Source organism: Urocitellus parryii, chromosome 1 (genome assembly GCF_045843805.1).
Source record: "Urocitellus parryii isolate mUroPar1 chromosome 1, mUroPar1.hap1, whole genome shotgun sequence".
In the NCBI taxonomy this organism is placed as follows: Eukaryota; Metazoa; Chordata; class Mammalia; order Rodentia; family Sciuridae; genus Urocitellus; species Urocitellus parryii.
In genome coordinates this window covers 176,452,115-176,472,758 of record NC_135531.1, presented here as the reverse complement: position 1 = coordinate 176,472,758, position 20,644 = coordinate 176,452,115, and the positions used below count along the sequence as shown (strand labels likewise).

Genomic DNA, 20,644 nt, shown 5'->3' with positions numbered 1-20,644 from the left:
CACAATTCCAAAGCATCCAGAAGCAAAGCAGAAGACCCAATCAGTGGTTCAACATATTTCTAAACACCCAGAAGTTTAGGTTGATCCTTTGACAAAACAGGAGGCTGACTGAGAGATTCCTTGTCATTTAAAATTTTCCTCCTGGTATTCAGATATCACGATAATCCCATGTTCCCTATGAACCTTTTTTTCTAACTATGAAAACATAGTACATTGCCCACATTTTTCTGCCTTTCAAAGCTTGGTTACATTTTTAGACATCTTCTGTAAGATCCCATATGCAAAGTGAGAGGATGTTCTTTCACTTTGGTGGACACTGTTCATATTCTCATGATGTGTTTAGACTCTGCACAATCCAGTTTATTTCACACTCTTCAGTTACTTACTGCTGCAAGTCAACAGAACACAGAATTTGATGCATTTTGTGCCTTTGATTAAAATTAAATAGCAAACACCGCTGTTTGTGAACTTTTTGGCCAATGAATAAAAAAGATTTCATTCCTAATTCTCACCGGAAGGATTTAACTTAAACAGTAACAGATGAATTGGGCAGATGTGGTATACTAAATAAAATCTGGAAAATGAAATAATCCAGACCTTTTACAATGAATATGAGAATTGATTCTGCACTGAGGAGAAAAGTAAAAGGAGCCCCAGTCTTTGAAAAAGAAGTCTTCTCCACCAATAGAGCAAAATAGCACTCAGTGGCATTGCATTGTTAACAAAATTTCTTTATCAGAAACTATAATTTAATATTTAAGTATCTAATTTACATGTGACAAGGTATCATATTCAAAAAAATTAAATTGCAACTAGAAAACTATTAACCACTAAAAACAATACCAAACACAACCCAAGCATTTATAGGAAAGCAATAGCTAGATTTTGAATTGGAAAAAAATGTTTCATCATATTTGGCTCATTAAACAAAGCATCCATTATAGCCTGTAAAAGAGCATCTTTTCTAATTCATCAAAAGCTTACCCTTGGTAGCATGAATAACATGTAAAGATAGATTCACTGTATATGCACACAGGTGTATACATATCTTGAGAGATACACTCGTGTGATTTAAATATATTGTATCTACTGATAACTGGCTGAACTTTGGAAGGTGCTGAAATCCATATTCCTACATGTCCTTTGACTCATGTAATAATGTTTTTCTAAAACAGAAATTACATAAAATACTCTGCTTTTATTAACTGAATATTTTCTTAAGCATAATAATAGACAATGAAAGAATTGCACTTATTGTAAAGGTACAGGAAAGTGTTAGACTGCAGCTCAGCCATCGGAGATCAGGGACTGTAGTACTGATGATAAGTTGTGCATTATGTGCAAAGATGATGGTGGCTATTGAAATCAAAATGAGAGCGACTAGTTACAGAACAAACGGGGATAACAGAAGAAAACATGCACTATTCCTACTTTAATGTAAAACTAATTTCTCCCAGGAAACCAACCCTTTGACCTTCTTTTACAAAGCAATAGATTCTGCACCCTTGGCAACACAGTAGACTTGGACTTCGGTCTTCAAATTCTAGTTCATTATCTCTGAGTGTGCTGTTCCAGTGTCATCTCCTTAAGCTGCCCTTGAAACTCTGAGCATCTACAATATGACAGTCTCTTGGTTGCGTTTCATTGAGCCTCAATATCCCCTTCAGTTCTATATAAATAGGGTCCATTATTCATCTTCTTCTGGTTCCTGTGGTAACACGGGTATTTCTTCCTTTAAACAATCACTGAGGAATCTGAGGATTGTGCTGTAGAGATGATACTTGCTCTTCTCAGATAGGTTATGACCTTCATCGGGGTAGACCTAAGACATTGAGGGGAGATGATTTCAATTTATCAAGGCAGCTTTTTCCCCCTCAGCATTCATTTTCTTTGTTTCTTTCCTTTTTCCCCTCTGGCATAGGGACTTTGAAAAATATTACCTAACCAGGGCTTGGGGATATAGTTTAGTGGCTCAGAGAGAGAGAGAGAGAGTGCTTCCCTATCATGTGTGAGACCCTGAATTTGATCCCAAGTACAGAAGGAGGGAAGGCAGGCAGGCAGGAGGGAAGGAAGGAAAAAAAGGAAGAAAGGATATATGAAAATTTCTAACCAAAATCTCATTTCAGCAAATTCTGAGTCCTTTAAGCTAAGCTTTTAAAAAGACTGTAATCATGTCAATCTATAGTTGAAACAAAATATGCCTTCTGTATGCAAATTAGACTGTTTTTGCCACAGAGAGTGGCAGTGATGCCCAAGCTTTTGGAGCTCCCTTCATACCCCCATGTATCCTGGATGCTGGACATGGAGCTACCGTGTTTGACATTTGCCCTGTTGGACTTCACTCTTGCTTTGGTCCATTTCCTAGGTATTCTTTCCTATCCCATGGATTTATTGTACTTTGCATTGTGCAAAAGACATGAGATTTGGGGGGCCAGTGGTGGAATGCTGTGACTTATATCTGAAATGTATCACGAAAGCCCATGTGTTTTAGGCTTCATCTCCATTGAGTGGCACTATGGGGAGATGCTGTAAACAGTGCAAGGTATAGCCCAGTGGAAGGAAGTTAGGTCATTGGGGATGACCTTCAGAGGGGATATTCAGACTACAGATCCACTTGCCTCTCTTTGCTTCCTAGGTACCATGAATTGAAGAAACCTACCATGACATACTGTGTCATCCCAAGTCCAAAGTAATGGGGCCAACCAGCTATGCACCCAAACATCTGAAGCCATGAGCTAAAAATCAATCTTGCCTCATAATTTGATTATCTCACATATTTTGTCATAACACAGAAAACTGACTAACAATTGTTTCTTCCAAATGCTGACAAATTTACTCCTTTTGTATGACTTCTCCATTAAGCTGAAAATTTTTTGATAGCATGAAGTATGTCTTGTTACCCATCTAACATAGTGACCATTATTAAAGTAAGTCCCTGATTAATATTTATTAGATGTGTCAAAGCACACATATAAATGGAATTTGAAATAGAGTTTTAACTTGTCCTCTTTTCTTGTAGTATTTTCCCCAAACACATATTTCTCTCCCACTTTTTATATATGAATGATAGAAAATGAAGAAAATATAAAAGGGACAAAGGGAAATAGAAAGTTAATCTTTTTAAAAATATCAATATTAATAGCATATAAATTTTGAGGAGAAAAGAACATTTCTGAATGGGTTCTGAATGGTTTACTTTTAAAGCATAAAGGAATCCACATTCTCAATGTAATCAAGAACAAAGAATACAAACTTATTTAACCTAAGAAGCATACTAAAAATAATTACATTAAGAATAGAATAAGAGGACTGGGATATAGCTCAGTTGGCAGAGTGCATCCCTTGCATGCACAAGTCCCTGGGTTCAATACCCAGCACCACAAAATAATAATAATAATAATAATAATAATAATAATAATAAATAATAGAATAATGCAGACAAAGTATTCTATATCTAACAAGTAAAAGAGGAATTTAGAAGAGGACATTTGGAATAGTTTGTATCTTGAGTATTTTCCAGCAGCCCATGTCTTAAAGGCTTGATCATGGACTTGAACCTTCAACCTGTGGACAAATAAACTTTTCTCTGTGTAAGTTATCTCAAGTATCTTATAATGAAGGAAGGCTGACTAACACAATACTCTTCTAAAAGAATTACTTACCTGCATAGTATAATTCACTCCAGCTTTTATTAGATGCTTGATTAATTCTGCTGAATGCTGGAAATGAACTTTTGCTGGAAGAAATTAAATTATAGTATTTGAAGAAGATACATTTATTAAGATCCGAAAATTTTCATATTATTTTTTCAAAGAGTTTAAGTGTTTTGCATACATCATACAATTAAAAGGCTAATCTTTGGTTTTAACTAGAAAGGTGTGAGCTATAATGGCAAACTTTAACATTATAAAAAATCAAATCAATACAACTGGAGTGATGAACAAGGCTTATGTACTATAGAGGATGGTATTGAGACATACTTTTTAGATATCGTATATTATTCCCAAATGTTCATATATTTTATACTTTATAAATATTTTAATATAATGAATGCCTTTTGTAAATATGAATACAGAAAAATAGATTTGCATTCCTTCAGGAGGGTTATTGACACCCAGTCTCAGTTAGACAATGACATTGTGCTTTATTATATTAAATTTTTATAAGAGAATGCTCTATATTGAGAAAATGTAGTACATATCTTCTACGTCTTCTTATTCATGGGCTAAATATTTAATTTAGAGAATACTAGTTATTCCAGCTTCAATCTGTCTTCCTTCTGCCTGAATAGAAGGTCCAAAACTTTGAAATAAGAAATGGATTTGCTTTAGATTTGGAGATTCTGTGGGCTCAAATAGGGGCAAAATTCTGGAACATTCACTCAAATCCTTGTGCACAGAACTTTGCTCATATGCCACCTGTGCTATTCCTTTCTGTCTTTTGTACACCTATGAATTTCTGAAATCACTCCTAAGCTAATATATTGTAAAGGTCTTTACAAACCCAGGGCAGCCTTACCACTGGTTTAATCCTCTTTAATGTTCTAGTTAGATGATGCCAAATAATCTTTCTATGGCAGAGGATAAAAAATATCAAATGATGATTCAAATCCTTTAAAAACATATGCACAATCTTTCCCAACATCGTATTATATTTAATGGGAAAATTGCCACATCAACTCTACATAATGATATATTTCTCAGTAAATGTAAGATACTATGAATGTTAATTAATAGGGGCAATGACAAATAGTCCCTTGTACAGCATATTTACTTATCATATGGAATCTATACAAAATGAATCCCATTACTTCTACATATGGATAAAGGTAAAAAGATGTACAAATAAATTTTCCAATTGGATTTTTCTGCTGCTTAGTATCTAGCACATGGTTTGTTGATATCTTCAATTCATATTGTTCCTAGGACTAAATGGGGGACATTAAAGTCTGATAGGCTGAGTGAATTAGCTTCTAATCTTCCAAAATAACATTTATAGTGGTACATTAGAATGTCACTGAGGGAGCATCTTGAACTCCCCAGGCTTTTGTGGGTTCTGGGGTGCTGGTACCTATGTACCTGCACAGGGGAGATTTTCCTCTGAAGTCACCAGAAGAAAAAAAAAATTCAAAATAATTTATAATTATCTTCTGTATTTCTGTAGTGTCTGTTGTGATATTTCCAGAACAAAAACAACAACAACAACAACAAAAACTGGTGAAGAACCAGACCCAGAACTGAGTCAGTCAGATAGAGACATGTTTTGCTAAATAGCTGTATCATATTGACAGAGAAATTTGAAAGAGTAGTGGTATATTCTAGGGTGATGGCTAGAGGTAAAATAATTTAACTTTGAATATAGTTTATTCACATGACTGAGCCTGCATTATATAATAAATAATAAATAAGAACTTTAGTTCCTGGATTCAACCCTGCCCCCTTTTATAACTAACAGTTGTGTGACTTTTTAATTTTTTTATTTATTCTAATTTGTTATGTATGACAGCAGAATGCATTATAATAAATATTACATATATAGAGCACAATATTTCATATCTCTGGCTGTACACAAAGTAGAGTCACACCATTCATGTCTTCCTACATGTATTTATGGTAATTATGTCCATCTCATTCCACCATCTTTCCTACCCCCTATGCTCCCTCCCTTCCCCTCCCTCCCCTTTGCTCTATCTAGAGTTCATCTAATCCTCCCATGCTCCCTTCACACAACCCCATTATGAATCAGCATCCTTATATCAGACAAAATCAGCATTTGTAGTTTTGGGATCAGCTAACTTCAGTTAGCATTATATTCTCCAACTCCATCCATTTACCTGCAAATGCCAAGATTTTTTTCTTAATGCTGAAAAGTATTACATTGTGTACATATACCACATTTTTGTTATACATTCATCTACTGAAGGGCATCTAGTTTGGCATCTAGAGGTAGGGGTTTAATTTCATTTGTTGCATATGGAATTCCAGTTTTCCCAGCACCAGTTGAAGAGGCCATCTTTTCTCCAATGTATGTTTTTGGTGCCTTTGTCTAATATAAGATAACTGTAATTATGTGGGTTTGTCTCTGTGTCCTCTATTCTGTATCATTGGCCTACCAGTCTATTTTGGTGCCAATACCCTGCTGTTTTTCTTACTATTGATATGTAGTATAGTTTAAGGTCTGGAATAGTGATGCCATCTACTTCCTTCTTCCTGGTAAGGATTGCCTTAGCTATCCTGGGTCTCTTATTTTTTCAGATGAATTTCATGACTGCTTTTTCTATTTCTATGAAGAATGTCACTGTGATTTTGATTGCAATTGCATTAAATTTGTATAGTTATTTTGGTAGTATGGTCATTTTGACAATATTAATTCTATCAAAGAACAAGGGAGACCTTTTCATCTTCAAAGGTCTTCTCTAATTTCTTTCTTTAGTGTTCTGTAATTTTTGTTATAGAGGTCTTTCACCTCGATGGTTGATTCCCAAGTATTTTATTGTTTTTGAGACAATTGGAAGTAGTTTACCTCATTTTCCTTTCAGAGGATTTGTCACTGATATATAGAAATGCCTTTGATTTATGGGTGTTGATTTTATATCCTGCTACTTTGCTGAATTAATTTATTAGTTCTAGAAGTTTTCTGGTAGATTTTTTTGGGTCTTCTATATATAGAATCAAATCATCAGCAAATAGTGCTATTTTGAGTTCTTTTTTACCCATATCCCTTTAATTTCTTTCATCTAATTGCTCTGGCAGTGTTTCAAGAACTACGTTAAATAGAAATGGTGTACTATGCAGCAATAAAAAATGACAAAATCATAGAATTTGCAGGGAAATGGATGGCACTAGAGCAGATTATGCTTAGTGAAGCTAGTCAATCCCTAAAAAACAAATACCAAATGTCTTCTTTGATATAATGAGAGCAACTATGAACAGAGAGGGAGGAAGAGCAGGAAGAAAAGATTAACATTAAACAGAGAGGTGAGATGGGAGGGAAAGGGAGAGAAAAGGGAAATTGCATGGAAATGAAGGGAGACCCTCATTGCTATACAAAATTACATATAAGAGGTTGAGAGGGGAATGGGAAAATAAACAAGGAGAGAAATGAATTACAGTAGATGGGGTAGAGAGAGAAGATGGGAGGGGAGGGGAGAGGGGATAGTAGGGGATAGGAAAGGTAGCAGAATACAACAATTACTAATTGGGCATTATGTAAAATTGTGGATGTGTAACCGACGTGATTCTGCAATCTGCATTTGGGGTAAAATTGGGAGTTCATAACCCACTTCAATCTAATGTATGAAATATGATATGTCAAGAGCTTTGTAATGTTGTGAACAACCAATAAAAATTAAAAAAAGAAAAAAAAAGAAATGGTGAAAGAGGGCATCCCTATCTTGTTCCAGTTTTTAGAGGGAATACTTTCAATTTTTCTCCATTTAGAATGATGTTGGCCTGGGGCTTAGCATAGATAGCCTTTATGATGTTGAGATATGTTCCTGTAATCCCTAGTTTTTCTTGTGTTTTGAACATGAAGGGGTGCTGCATTTTGTTGAATGCTTTTTCTGCATCTATTGATTGAGGTGATCATATGATTTTTATCTTTAAGTCTATTGATGTGATGAATTACATTTGTTGATTTTCATATGTTGAACCAATCTTGCATCCCTGGTGTGCTATCTTTTTGATACATTTTTGTATTTGATTTGCTAGAATGTTATTGAGAATTTTTGCATCTATGTTCATTAGAGATATTGGTCTGAAATTTTCTTTCTTTGATGTGTCTTTGACTGGTTTTGGAACCAGGGTGATAATAAACTCATAGAATGCATTTGGAAGTGCTTCCTCTTTTTCTATTTCAAAAATAATTTGAAGAGTATTGGTATTAGTTTTTCTTTCAAGGTCTTATAGAACTCAGCTGTGTTTCCATTCAGTCCTGGGCTTTTCTTGGTAAGATTCTGAGGACATCTTCTATTTCATTGTTTGAAATTGATCTGTTTAAATTGTGTATATCATCATGATTCAATTTGGGCAAAGTATATGACTCTAGATATTTGTTGATGCCTTTGGTATTTTCTATTTTATTGGAATACAAGTTTCCAAAATAATTTCTAATTATATTCTGTATTTCTGTAGTGTCTGTTGTGATATTTCCTTTTTCATCACGTATGTTAGTAATTTGAGTTTTCTCTCTCCTTCTCTTCATTAGAATGGTTAAGGGTTTGTTAATTTTATTTATTTTTTCAAAGAACCAACTCTTTGTTTGTCAAGTTTTTTAGTTGTTTCTTTTGTTTCAATTTCATTAATTTCAGCTCTGATGTTAATTATTTCCTGTCTTCTACTAATTTTGTTGTTGTTGTTTCCCCCCCTCCCCAGGGCTTTGAGATAATGTTACGTCATTTATTTGTTGACATTTTATTTTTTTAAGGAATGACCTCCATGCAATGAACTTTCCTCTTAGTACTGCCTTCATGTGTTCCAGAGATTTGGATATGTTTTATCAGTGTTCTCTTTTAAGTCTAAAATTTTTTTAATCTTCTCCTTGCATCTCTCACAACCCATTGTTTATTCAATAGCATATTATTTAGCATCCAGGTGTTGGAGTAGCTTTTTTTATTTTATCATTGTTTTCTAGTTTCATTCCATTATGATATGATAGAATACAAGGTGGTATCTCTACTTTTCTGTATTTGCTAAGAGTTGCTTTTTGGCATAATATATAGTTTATTGTAGAGAAGGTTGAATGTGCTGCTGACAAGAATGTGTGTTCATTTGTTGAAGGTGAAATATTCTATAAATGTCAGGTAAATCTAAGTTATTGATTGTATTATTGAGTTTTATAGATTCTTTTTTCAGCTTTTGCTTGGAAGATTTATTCAGTGGTGAAAGAGGTGTGTTAAAGTCACCCAGAATTATTGTTGTGGTCTATTTGACTCTTGAACTTGAGAAGAGTTTGTTTGATAAACATAGATACTCTGTTTTGGGGGGCATATATATTTATAATTGTTATGCTTCCTTGGTAAATGGTTCCCTTGAGCAGTACGTAGTGTTCTTCTTTATCCCTTTTGATTATCTTTAGCTTGAAGTCTACTTTCTTTGATATGAGGATGGAAACCCTGCTTGCTTCCATAGTCCATGGGAGTGGTATGATTTTTCCTAATGTTTCACCTTCAGTCTGTGGATGTATTTTCCTATGAGACGAGTCTCTTGGAGGCAGCATATTGTTGGGTCTTTTTTTTTTTTAATCCAATCTGCTAGTCTGTGCCATTTGATTGGTGAGTTTAGGCCATTAACATTCTGGATTATTATTGAGACATGATTTTTATTTCAAGCCATTTTTGTTTATTTTTGATATTTATCTTTTCTTTTTGTATTTACTCTCTTGCCTCCTTGTTGAAGTGCTCAATTTTTGCCAGTATTTACTCATTTAGGTCATTTTTAAATTCAGTGATCATTTTAATTATGAACATTCTGAATTCCTTCTCTGGCATTTCATCAACTTCACCATCCATAGGATCCGTTATTATAGTATCCTGGTTAGTTTGTGGCAATTTTCTCCCTTGTTTTTTCATGTTGTCTATGTATTTTCCTTTCTTGCAGTGTGGATATGAGATATTACAGTTTCTATTTTATAGTCTTGTAGTATCCATGCAGGTTATCTGTACTTCACTTTGATTCTGGGCTTCTAGACCCTGCAGGTGTCCCAAGGTGGATACTATTGCAACTCAAGGTTGTGGCGGCAATAGGGGAGGTAACTTAGGATAGCATTAGAAGTGCCCCAAGATTGCTGCAAGGTCTTTCAGAGGTAGGGCTTACACCATTTGGCTTTGGGATGCTTGCTCTGAGATGTAGCTGTTTCTAGGCCCTCTCTGTTGTTGAAAGGTAGAAGCTACTACATGGGGAAGACTATGGAGATGTTTGAAGTGTCCCAATATGGAAGTGGGTTAGGTCGGGGCTCTCAGGTTGGGGGGATGATGGACCTGGACCTACCCAGGGCCTGGGTTCTGCACAGGTAGGCAGAGGTGGATCTGGACTAATCCTGAGCTTCAGCAGGTATCTGCTGGTGGTGGGATGGACCCGGGCCTACCCTGGGCCTAGGTACCATGCAGGTAGGCAGAGGTGCATATAGGCCAGAGCTGAGCTCTGGCAGGGGAGTTGTTTGTCTTTCTTAATATTTATTTATCCAATGTGTTAAGTAAGAAAGTAGTAAGACCCACTATATATTATTTTTATGCAAAACGAGTAAGAAATTACTAAATGCTTTAGCACATTTTCTGACAAAGTACTTAATAAATGATTTTTATTATTACTAATCTTAAGATTTCAAGAAAAAAGTTTTAATACTTTAAACAAAAATCTAAAGGTCTTCAAAAGTTTTACATTCTCTTTCATCATGTTTCATCCAACATTGTTATTGTATATTCTAAATCTGTCTTTTAATAAAAAGACTTTCAATTTATAACAGATAAAACTACTAAAAACCTAAAAAATTTTCAGAAAAGGTGTGAAGACAGTGCAAAGAGTTCCATATAGCCCTCACTCCATTCCTCCAATGTTAACAGCTTACATTATTATGGGACCTTTGTCAAAAAAAGAAAGAAAAAAGAAAAGAGAATAAACCAGTATCAGTGTGCTGCCATTAACTACACCTATTTTATTTGAGTGTTTTCCTTTGACATTATTTTTGTTGCTCCAGAGTCCCATCCATGATACCACTTTATATTCAGACATCATGACCCTTAGTATCCTTTGATCTATGGGGGGTTCTCAGCCTTTCTCATTTTTCATGACCTTCATAGTTCTGAGGAATAGTGATCATGTGGTGGTAGAGTCCTCATTTGGATATTCTGATGTTTTTCTCAAGTTTAGACTGTGGTTTTAGCTTTTGGGTACTGAACCACATAGGTGAAGTGTCATTCTCATTATATTATATGTAGTATACCTACTATGAACTTGGCTTATCACTACTGATGTGAAACTTCATCCCTGGCTGATGTGTTGAAGGACAAGTCTTCACTGTAAAGTGAAAACTCCCCTTTTCTATATCAGACTCTTGAAGACCATCATTAAATCCAACCCATCATAAAGGAAGAAAGAAACTTAACTTTGGCTTCTTAACAGAAAGCACACACATACTTTATTCAGAATTCTGTCTAAGGGTTAGTGGTATCTCACTACATTACATATATGTATTTTATATATATATATAGAGAGAGAGAAATTGATATAGAGGTGCACATATATATATGTGTGTGTGTGTGTTGTATTATATATATGTGTGTGTATATATGTATACGTATATATGTATATATATACATATATGTGTGTATATATATATATATATATATATATATATATAAAATACACAAACACATACACATTAAGCTGTGGTTTAACTATAGCTTGACTTGCTTAAAAGTTAAGCTGGAGAGATGGTATACTCTACACTCTTTGCTAAGAGAACCTTTTTATGATTTTTAAAAATTGGCTAAAAATACTGAGGTAGGGTAGGGTGTGATAACAAACGCAAGCTCAAGATTTAGAAAGTATTGATTCAAGATCTGAACTCTCTTGGCTCACTTGTCAGATAGCCTTGGAAAAATGTTTCTTTCTTGAAATTGATTTTTCTCAACTGTGAATAGAACTATAAACACTCAACATTCTGCTGTGAGGTATCATATAGAACAATAAAAATATACATTTGTTGAGCCCTGAAAGCTTCCTATGAATGTAAATAATTATTTTTATTTATAACATCAACCAAATCCATCCCCCATGTTTAAAATGGTTAAAAAATGAGAAGGAATACAAAATTGCTCTTTTAGGAAGATTTTAACTTCAGATAAGTTAAAACTTCATGTAAGTGAGTAAACTCACAACCTCTCAGCGCTTGCATATTTACATTATCTTTCTGTTTTGTAGGTTGATTTCCATTTGAGGTCTGCTGAATAACACAATAGCCATGGCCACTAGCCACATGAGGCTATTTAATTAAAATCAGGAAAAATTAAGCAATATTAAAAATTATATTCCTCAGTCTCACTGAATGGAATATAGTCATAAGTGGTTAATGGCTATTGTGTTCAATAGCACAGACAGACTATTCCCCAAATCTCAGGAAGTTTTATTGGAGATGTTGCCATTTGAGGCTGATTATTTATTTCCTCTCTGCTTAGTCCTAAATTATTTCTTCCCACTTCCTACCATCTGATCCTTTGTCTCACTTCCTATTTTTTGTTTTTTTAGGTTTATAAGCCTTCTGTAAGCAAATTTTAAGATGTATTCCTTTGTAAAAGGTCACATTCCATCAAACAGTAGCAGCAAATATAATACTTACTGTCAGCAGTTCCATGAATTATTAATATATTTTCTTCTTTTAAGCCATGAATATTATGTAGCACACTAGATGCCTATAAAAACAAAGAACACAAACATCTGTATCTACAGATCTACCTGTAAAAGCAATTTGACCTGATTTTTAGAAAAAAAATGTTATTCATTCTATTTATTTTTAATTTAGTTACCTGGTAAGTGCTTTCTTCCTTAGATGGCATACCAAGATATCTTTCAGAGAAAGCAGATGCTATGACCCAAGAAAACAGAAAGTTAAGAATAAACTAAAACCCTAGCATATTTCATCATTTATTTCTGCATTTCAAATTTAATTGTCATGCTCCAGTAAAATCAATTGAATCAGGGAGGTGATAAACAATTCAAAACAGGCTTTAATAACACAAGATAAATGAGCTCATTTCAGATTCTGTGCATTGGGATTTTGTTTTCTATAAATCAATACACTATATTACATTAGTCTGTAGGACACACTCACCATACAACTTCATGTCTGTGATGGGTGCAACCACGGATCCACATTTAAAAAGCTTTTCATCTGACTTTAAGATCATTGATGCAATATAACCACCATACCCCTGCCAAAAATTAGAACAATTATCCCTGGACATATTTTAGGTTTTGATCATTGCTTGCTAATATACATATCAACATGTATCATAATTTCTTAGACTTAAGAATGCAGTAAAATCACTGTTTGCAGATGAAGATTTTGAATAGTTGTTCAAATTTTTATCTAACCAGCTATTTTAATAAAGTTGTTAGATATAAAATTAATTAGATATCACCAAGTGTCAAATAGTTGCTCTGTGATTCCATACTGTACATCTGGGAAGTATCTCAAATAATATGATACTAGGGGTATAAAACACGCTTTAAATCATGTACCAGTTTAAGAAAATTACACATATATAGAGAGATACACATACACACACATATATGCATACGTAATTGAAATAACAAAAATTGTTATGTAAAATTAGGAAAGGAGAATCAAATATTTAAACTATAACATCCCAAATATAGATTCTACTTTCAGTTCCTCGTGGGGCTCAGGATAATCTACCCCCAAATATGACTGTAGGGGACTAGAATCTGCTGCCTGAAATATAACTGATGGGCCTAAGGATTATTTGAGCAGCCCTATTCTGAGAAACTGCAGGAACAAGATTATATCTGAAAACAGTGCTAGAGAGTTGCCCTTTTGGAAGAGAAATTTAATCTATAAAGGAGATCTTAGATTACAAGGGTGTTTCCCCTCTGTACCAGGAAAACTGGGATAACTGAATCATTAGAGAAGTGCATCATTGAAGAAGTCACTAACTTTACCTACGTAACAAACCTCATTCTATTTTATGGTAAATTTCCTGGTGAATGTTTCTGTTGGGGCTTAACCCTCACCCTTCTTTCTCTGTTTTAGAGAAGTAGTATTTAATCTGGAGTCTAAACCAGCTCTTTCAGATCTACTTTAGAGATTTTCCATTTGTCTGGGTTATATTTCATGTTTATATATGCTACTAAAATTATAATTTGTTGTTACTATTATATAAGTATATGTGTATTATTTTATATATTATATAATATATGTGCATTTTTTTACATGAAGTGCTACCTAAGAACACATGGAGAGTGAAGGGGAAAACTTTCTTTCCCTCCCCTGTATTCTACACAACAAATTTTAAAAATTATGAGATGCGATAATAATGTTATTATGAGTTGGATCATGTCTTAAATTTAATTTTAAAATATCAACTTAAAATGTTTTTTACCTAATATAACAATAAATAAATATTCTTAAATAATAATTCGAGTTGTCTGGTTTTATTTTGTATTCCAATATCTGACTAGCAAAGTTCCAGAGGATATTTTAATAATTTACAGGAATTCTAGAGTAAGGCACTGACCTACTGAGTTATGAGTTGTGGAAATTAATTTTAGCTTGTATTAGAATGTTTAACTTATACTCAGAAGCTTGAATGAATCTCCTTCAACAATTAGAAAATGAAGGGAAAAAAAATGTCCTTCATGGATTTAGACTACCCCAAAGTCCCTTTGCTCTTTGAGAGACACAGGAAGAGCCTTAGGTCAGTGATAGATAAGTAGCAGTTATAAATGCATTAACATATATAAAGAACAAATTATAAAAAAGTAAGGACAAAGCAAGAAACAATTATTAAAAGGCCAAAGTAGGGAGGGCCCTTCAAAGTTCTATCCCTAGAAGGAACATTTTCAGGACTTTTATTTCTTTTTCTCTATCATGGAGATAAGAAAAGAATGTTACAGTCAGAAACTTCAAATCCACAGGTAAGACTTTCCCATAGTGAGAAAGGTATTGCGTTTCTTAGCTGAGGCATATAACTTTTCTGGTTTTGACAGCATGGTGGCCAAGCCAACTTCAAACTGATTAACCATCTAGTTGTTTATTTAAGCTGATCATCTTGAGAGAAGCACTGAACGACCCAATCATTAAAGCTTCAGTCTAAAGAACTATATATCATGCTCAAATAATCTAAGTTAATAAATTGGCTTTGTGTTGGTTAGTTTTGAATTTTACTTCACATGTCTTTCAGAGCCCAATTATCTCCAGGAACTAAGAAAAAAATAGTGCCTTCTGGAGAGGCAGATTCTAGTATGATGGCAGAAAAACAGTTACACGGACCAGCTAAAGAGAAAAGAGAGTCCAGAAACAAACACACACATCCAATTAATCTTTAGTAAGGGCACCAAGAGGACACACTTGGAAATATCACTTACTAGATGGTATTAGGAAAATTCTATTTCCATATACAAAAGAATGAAATTAGACCTTAATCTTACACCATATACAATATCAACTCAAAATGAATAAAAGACCTAAAAATATAAAACACCTAGAATTGAACAGAGGGAAAAAGCTCCTGGACATCAGCCTTGGCAATGATTTCTTCTATATTGCACCAAAACTCAGGCTATAATAGCAAAAGTAAATGGGACTATATCAAACTAATAAAGCTTTCTATTTAGCAAAGAAAATGATGAACACGGCGAAATGACAGCTAAAGGATTAGGAAAATGTCTGCAAACCATGTATCTGATAAGGAGTTAATGTTTGAAATGTATAGGAAAAAGCCTGATAAAATATTAACAGAAAAACATACAAGATGGACAAACAACTTGAATAGACATTATTTTCTAAAGATGACATAAAAGTGGCCACTAGAGGCATGACAAGATACTTAACACCACTAATCAGGAAAATGCAAATCAAAATCTCTACAAGATACCCATTCACATCTGTCAGGATAGCTCATATCAAAAGGGGATAACAATATTGGTAAGGGTACACTTTTGGTGGGACTATAGATTGGTATAGGCATCAAAAGAAACAGTATGACACTTTCTAAACAGATTAAAAATAGAACTACCTCATGACCCATGAAATCCTCATCCAGGAATAGACAAAATAGAAATGAAATCTTTATCTCAAAAGACATCAATACTTCTAAGTTCACTGTGACATTATAATCAATAACCACTAATCACACATGACTAGATAAAGAAACCATGGTACCAATGTACAATGGAACGTTACCCAGCCTCTAAAAGGAAGGATAGGCTTCCATCTGCCACAATATGATGAAAATGCAGAATATTATGCTCCCTGAACAAATGAAACAGGTCAGACACCAAAAGTAAAATGATGTTTCCTATATGTGGAGTCTAAAAAAATTTCAGTAAAAATAGAAAACAAAATAAGGATAACTAGTGGTGGGATTGTGTGTGTGGTGGAAATGATGTAGGTCAGAGAATACAAAGTTTCAGATATAAGAGAAACAAATCTCTGAGATATCATGTGTATCATGAGGCCTATGGATACAATTTTTTTAAAAAAGTACTTTAATTGGGATTTCTGCTAAGTGAGTAGATTTTAGCTATTCTTGCCACAAAAGCAAAAGCAAACAACAACAAAAAAGAGTAATTCTGTGAGAAGATAGAAATGTTCATTGGTTCCACTATAGAAATTCTTTTATTTAATCTAAAGGTATCCTCTAATATCATATTGTATACCTCATATATTCAGAATGAAATTACTTTAGGAAAAAATTATTAGGGAACTTTGTTAAAAATGAATGAAAAAGACGTTATTACCTTATGTGCATATATGACTGCATAACTGATAGGATTCTACATGTACAACCAAAAAAAAAGAGAAATTATACGTTTAATATACCAAAGTGGATACGTGCATTCTATTATCATGTATAACTAATTAAAACAAATAAAAACATTAAAAGTTAAAAAAATGAAGATGCTAATTAAGTAGATCTGGAGTGGAGTAAGGAGTTTTCATTTTTAACAAACTCATTCTTGGTCTACATTTTGAACAAGTTCTTAAAGCATACTAATTTACTAAAGATTCCTAATAAATATTTTTATAGCTTCAACCAGAATCCTCTAGTCTATTAGAGCTTAAAAACGAAAAATTAGGGGCGGGTGGTTGGAAAAATTCAGATATAATCTGTTGAGAATGTGGGCATGGATAGGCCTCTATTCCCGTGTAATTTTATAGTAAAAGTAGGGGTATAAACCATTGCTGCTGCACAAGGGTTTGTGTTATTCTATTTTTATATGAAAATTTGGGATTTCATGAAGCTGAATACCCTCTAAGACTTAATGATAGTGAATGCTGTGGAATAAAATTGTTTCTGCAGCATTTAAAAATCAAATCCAAAAATGCTACTTTAATTTGATTTATTTCAGAGAAATAGCTTCTATTTTTAAATTAAAATCAACACTGGCAGGAATTAGAATAAATTAAATTTTAATTATTCACCTTACTCTCAACCATTTTATGTTTATTTATTGAGTGCAAAAGTTGATCATGAAAGAGTTTTTGGAAAATACATTCCAAAAGAGGGCAAGAATCAGCTATAAGTTCTAGTTAGATATAAAGATGGTGATTTTAATTTTCAAAACAACTCATATCATCAGGCAGATCCTAAAATTGAGGATCATCATATTGACTTTGTAGTCAATTAGAGGTTGTTTTGATTTGATATGGATCAAAAGAATTCAATAATTCAGGATGCTCTAAGTTGACATTTTATTGGTTTCCCAAAGTGATGGCATTTTTATATTCATTGCAATTGCTTTTTTAATTTCCACTTTCCAAGCCCTATAACATTACTTGTAAAATATAAATACACTTATGTTATTATTTGAAAAGTTCATTTGGTGAAACTACAAAATGAAAATGTTTCCCGAGACTTCTATTTCTTTAAAAAATGATGTAAGAAAAATCAAATATTATAGAAAGTCTAGAGCAAAGATAGCTCTATTTTACAGAGGACTTATATTTTCATGGATACATACTTTTATATAATATTTAAATGATATCATGAACATAGTAAAAAGATATGCTGACAGAACTAGGGGGAAAAGAGGTGCTTCCTATAAACTTAGGTCTATGTGGTGTTTTAGAACTATATCTCTTGTAACACAATGAGTTAATTTCAAATAAAAATTTTTAAATATGTTATTGAAAACACCGTATTTTCTGCATTTAATCTGTTATTTGTTTAATATATATATATATATATATATATGTATAATTACTTAGATTTTGATCCTGGCCTTGATGTCCTGAGTCCCTTGCTTGAAAATGATTTAAAGTCTTCAATTAAGTCATACAACAATTGAATATGGCCGGATATAAGCTAAATATTTCATTATTAAAAACTTTCATTATTCTAACAAAGTAGTTGGAAGATAATATAGAGGACAGGTATCATTCACATTAAAATTAAAACATAAAAAATACACACAATCCCAAGAAATAAACAATATAGGGAAGATACGTGAGTTATATTTTAAAAAACTACAAAACAGTACTGAGAGAGATAAAAGAAGAATTAAATAAAAGGGACATACTCTATATAATGTGTGACTTGAATAAATGTTTTATCCTGTTGAGATTTTAATTCTCCTTAAAGTATTATAAAATAATTAAACGAAATTTTAATTTAAAAATTCCAGCTGACACAGATGGGGGGACCATGTAAAGAAGCAATGAGAGAACCATCATTTTCAAGCAAGGGACTCAGAGCAGAGCAACCCTCCCCAAACCTTGACCTTGCACTGCCAATCTCCAGAATTGCAAGATAAATATGTATTCTTTAAACCAAAAATAAATAAATAAACATAAATAAAAGCAAATAACAACAATAAAAACAATAGAATTTTAGGAGATTTTGTAAAAATGATGATAGGAAATAATAGGAGAGGTGAGCCAATATTATTTTGAAAAAGAAATGACTGAAACACTACTTTTAAAAATATTAAAATGTATTATTGTTCAACATGATATAATTAAAGAATAAATAAGGTTAGCATAAGAACAGACAAGCAGATTACATGAGAGGTGAACTCAGGAATGTTTGAGAAATTGCTATTTTTTTAGTTATCATGAATTGAAGTACTAGGGAGATTTAGTTAATCAGGAAAGCTAGAAAAATGGCTATTTAAAACTAAAAAAGTAAATCTTCACCATGTCCTTCAAGTGCTTTATTCTTTTCCTCACTCAAACCAGATAAAACATAAGAAATTCCTTTGATAGGAATGATACATTATAGAATAAAATCATTAGAAGAAATCACCAAAGAAAGGTTTAGAAAAAAATATTGCCAACAAAAGCTTTAAAACTTTGGGGTTTTTCAACTAATTGTTTACAACATTTGAGAAAAATCAACAAGATAAGGAAACATTTCACACATAATATGATCATGGACTAATATTTAATATAATAAAATCTAAAAATGTCAATAAGGAAACAAATACACATGTTGTTCTGATGTTCATATACCTCAACCACCAACATAAATGGAGCATTCATACACATATCATTATTAGTTCAAAAGATAATTATACAATTGTTAATAATAAAAAGTAATTTTATGTAAGAATTTCTAATTTCATCAAGATGGACTAAGAGAAGTAAGTTTTATTAAAACCTCTTGAAAAGCTGACTTTTAAAAGAAAAAAACTAAAATATTATGAGTCTTTGCAGCATATGTTGCACAGAATGTCTGACAAATACAGCAAAAGATCCTGAAGGGAGAGATAGCAGCACCCCACTGTGTTATTATTATAGTGGTTATGAAGTGGGATGATACCAGAGGAAAATAACTATGATCAGTCAGGAGCGCAAATTGTAAGCCCTAAAGTAATTTTCAAAATAACCCAAAAGAGAATTATAACCAATAAGCAAACAGTAACTAACTGAATCATTAAAAAATGTTCATTTAATACAAAAGACATTAGAAATAATTTTGAGAGGTGTAAATTAAAAATGTGGTTTACATAGTCAACAGCAAGAAAATTAAAATGCAACCATATTGATGATAATATTGAAGATCGATGATCTAATCAAATTATTTCAAATTGCAGACATTGTCAAATTGGATAAAAGAGGCAATATCCAACTACTTTTTGCCTCAAAGAAACAAATTTTAAGAGCTGGGAATATAGCTCATTGGTAGACCACTTGCCTACCATACAAGAAGCTCGGAGTTTCATCTCTAAATGTGCACACTCATACAGAGAGAGAGAGAGAGAGAGAGAGAGAGAGAGAGAGAGAGAGAGAGAGAGAGAGAGAGAACACATATGTGAAAGGAAGAAAGGGAAGAAAGAAGAACAGATTAGAAAAAGAACATGAGATAAACTCAATTCAAATGCCTTTGTGACAAAAAACAATTAATAAAACATCACTAGCTCTAACTAGGCTTGTGGCCTGACTTGGAAATGAAATAATAAGACAATTAAATTTAACTCATTACCTAATGGTGTAATAATGATAAGAAACTATGATGTAGTGTTTCTCTGTACACAGGAGGGAATGCTGTTGTCCAAAGAAATTTAGTGACTGCTTTCATGAAGAAAAAGCCATCCACATTAGGCTTAATAAGAGATGGAGTTATAAATCATTGCATGTTCTGGAGGCTGGTTTTAATAATAAAACATGAACAAAGACATTGAGGTAGAAGGGTGGAAGGCATCCCTATAACCAAAGAGAATTCCACTTGAATTATATTGTGGAAGACATAACTGGAGAGGTATATTATGCTGAAATATTCTTAAGATCCAATTTAGGCAATATCTATTGGTTTGTAGTACTACATTACCTGTAGCATTTTAGGAAATACTTTTGATATAATGAGATGGAATTATATTTAATTTACACTAGCTGAAGTTTATCTCTTCTCTTTTCCTCCAATATCCATGTGATAGTTTTGGAAAATAATATATTCACTTAATCAATG

General features: G+C 33.0%; 1 protein-coding gene across 1 annotated transcript in view; it reads right to left on the bottom strand.

The window, feature by feature from the left end:
* Positions 1-1,687: 1,687 nt before the first annotated feature.
* Dpp10 (dipeptidyl peptidase like 10) overlaps positions 1,688-20,644 on the bottom strand; it is a 608,497-nt gene continuing 589,540 nt past the window's right edge. Inside the window, exons 22-26 of the mRNA XM_026397087.2 lie at positions 12,826-12,925; positions 12,521-12,579; positions 12,334-12,406; positions 3,663-3,736; positions 1,688-1,822 (exon numbers count right to left, since the gene is read on the bottom strand). Of these exons, the coding sequence (XP_026252872.2) occupies positions 1,688-1,822; positions 3,663-3,736; positions 12,334-12,406; positions 12,521-12,579; positions 12,826-12,925 (441 nt within the window). The remainder of the gene's footprint in view (positions 1,823-3,662; positions 3,737-12,333; positions 12,407-12,520; positions 12,580-12,825; positions 12,926-20,644) is intronic.